Here is a 2075-nt window from a genome sequence, read left to right as displayed (position 1 = left end):
ATGTACCTATAATTCAGGTACACCCCTTACATACATATCACTTTCCATTCATAGCCACTATTCCTAAAAATGTATCTACACTATTGCCACTTTCTGAATCCCATTACTTTTATGCAAAACACTTCTTCAAAATTGCTCCAGGACTGCCAATGACTTTGTAACAGCCAAATCCAAAGGACGCTTTTTGTTCTTTATCTATGTAACTTTTGTGGCCTGAATTTAGTTTTAATTGATTCAAATTCTCATCAATTAATCAAGATTATTTAAGTGTGCTCTACTTAATGGAAAATCAAAAATATTGCAGCTAAGCAATCATTTAAAGCACCAGCTACCAAGTTCAGAGAATATAATACTTCATTCAAATGAAAGGCTAAATCATTCACACTTAAGGAAAAAATGTTTTAAAAAATGTATGGGCCGTGGTGGCTCACACCTGCAATCCAAGCACTTTGGAGGCCAAGGCGGGCGGATCACCTGAGGTCGGGAGTTCAAGACCAGCCTGATCAACATGGTGAAATCCCGTCTTTATAAATAAATATATATATATATATTAAAAAAAAGAAAATAAAAAAAAATTTATGAAATCTGTATGTAGTATTACCTGTAGCTCCCAGTGGGTGTCCCTTTGAAATCAATCCACCACTAGGATTTATGACCCACTTTCCTCCATACGTATTATCTCCTCTATCAACCAGCGTTCCACCTTGTCCTGTAGAAGAAAAAATAATATTCACAAATATTAAAAGTAACAACAGAACAAACGATATGCTTTTCTAAGATTTCCATATAGCCAAGAATTTCTTGGAGCAAATATTTCTTAACAGTTCAAACTAACAATTTGAGATAAGCACTTTTAAAAGTAATAAATACTTATATTTTCAGAGTAATAAATACTTATATTTTGTTTCCTGCATGAAACAAAGCTCCTATTAGTTCCTTAGAGTTCTATGGCTTCCAAAATTGCTTCAAATACAGTAGAGATTCAGAGAACTAGGAGAATAGAATTTGTAGGGGTAAACCCCACAAGTGCCGTGGCAAGGGTCTGAAGCCTTAGCCTGTTCCCATATAAATACTGATTTAGAAAAGAATTAGAAATGTAGGCACATAGTTATTCCTTTATATAATCATTTATAATCTTATAGTTACATATAATCATAAAGATATATACTCAATATAACCTTTAATTTTACTAATGACCATCGGGTTATGAAGCGTGAAACTGAGGTGACATTGTGAACAAAGTGATTCTAAGGCAAGATGCTCTAAGCCCTCTGTCACACCCACGTAAGGGCTGCTGGAGGGCGCCTCAGCTGTGCAGCAGCACCAGTGCTATGAAAGCACCCATTGTTTAGCCAGCTAGGGAAGGAGGTGTCCAAAATGACCAAGACATCTCCTTCCTGGGGAAGTTAGGAGAAAACTCCGCTTCTCCAAGCTCTTGTGGCAAGGCCTGACGGCTGTCAGGGAAACCCACAAACATCTGGGGGCTTAAGTATCTCTATGTGATCCTGTGCCTCAGTGGTCACGTTCCATGTCTACTCTCACGCCCTGCTTCTGCACCTGGTTTCTCTTTGTCTCAGAAGAATTAATGTCCTTGACATTTCTAACAAAATTGCAAAGAACACTGACACATTAGCTTTTCTCCTCACCTCAGCTACTTGAAAGTCCTGGCCCCCTATCCTCAAGACACATGATTTACCTGACCCTATCACTGATCACCATTACCTCACCCTACCTTCCCTGCCCACTGCTTTGTACTCAATAAAAGTCAGAGTGTCCAGGCACTCAGTGCCATCGCAGGTCTCTGCGATTTGGTTGGCAGTGGACCCCCGAGCCCAAACTCTCTTTTCTCTGTCTCTGTGTCTGTGTCTTTTATTTCTACAGTTTCTTGTTTCTGCATCAACAGGGAGGGGCTCACAGAACCCTACAGGGCTGGACCCTGTAAGAACTGAAATGGATAAAATGCTATAACTAAAATAACTATGTCAGCTTTAAAAATTCATAATTTTGCCAAAATGTGTTCATTTCTATTTTCTTTTTTTTTTTTTTTTTTTTTTTTTTTTTTTTTTTTTTTTTTT

The 2075-nt window shown here is 37.9% G+C and overlaps 1 protein-coding gene across 3 annotated transcripts in view; it reads right to left on the bottom strand.

Moving 5' to 3' along the window:
• The window catches only part of SCP2 (sterol carrier protein 2), a 97123-nt gene that overhangs the window by 53491 nt on the left and 41557 nt on the right, over window positions 1-2075 (bottom strand). For all 3 annotated transcript variants that reach the window (XM_017504385.2, XM_017504383.2, XM_017504384.2), the window contains one exon: window positions 602-709. In XM_017504385.2, the coding sequence (XP_017359874.1) occupies window positions 602-709 (108 nt within the window). The remainder of the gene's footprint in view (window positions 1-601; window positions 710-2075) is intronic.

Source organism: Cebus imitator, unplaced genomic scaffold (assembly GCF_001604975.1).
Source record: "Cebus imitator isolate Cc_AM_T3 unplaced genomic scaffold, Cebus_imitator-1.0 Scaffold322, whole genome shotgun sequence".
NCBI lineage: Eukaryota > Metazoa > Chordata > Mammalia > Primates > Cebidae > Cebus > Cebus imitator.
Note: the sequence above shows the minus strand (reverse complement) of the source record. Positions and strands in the feature narration are given on the sequence as shown.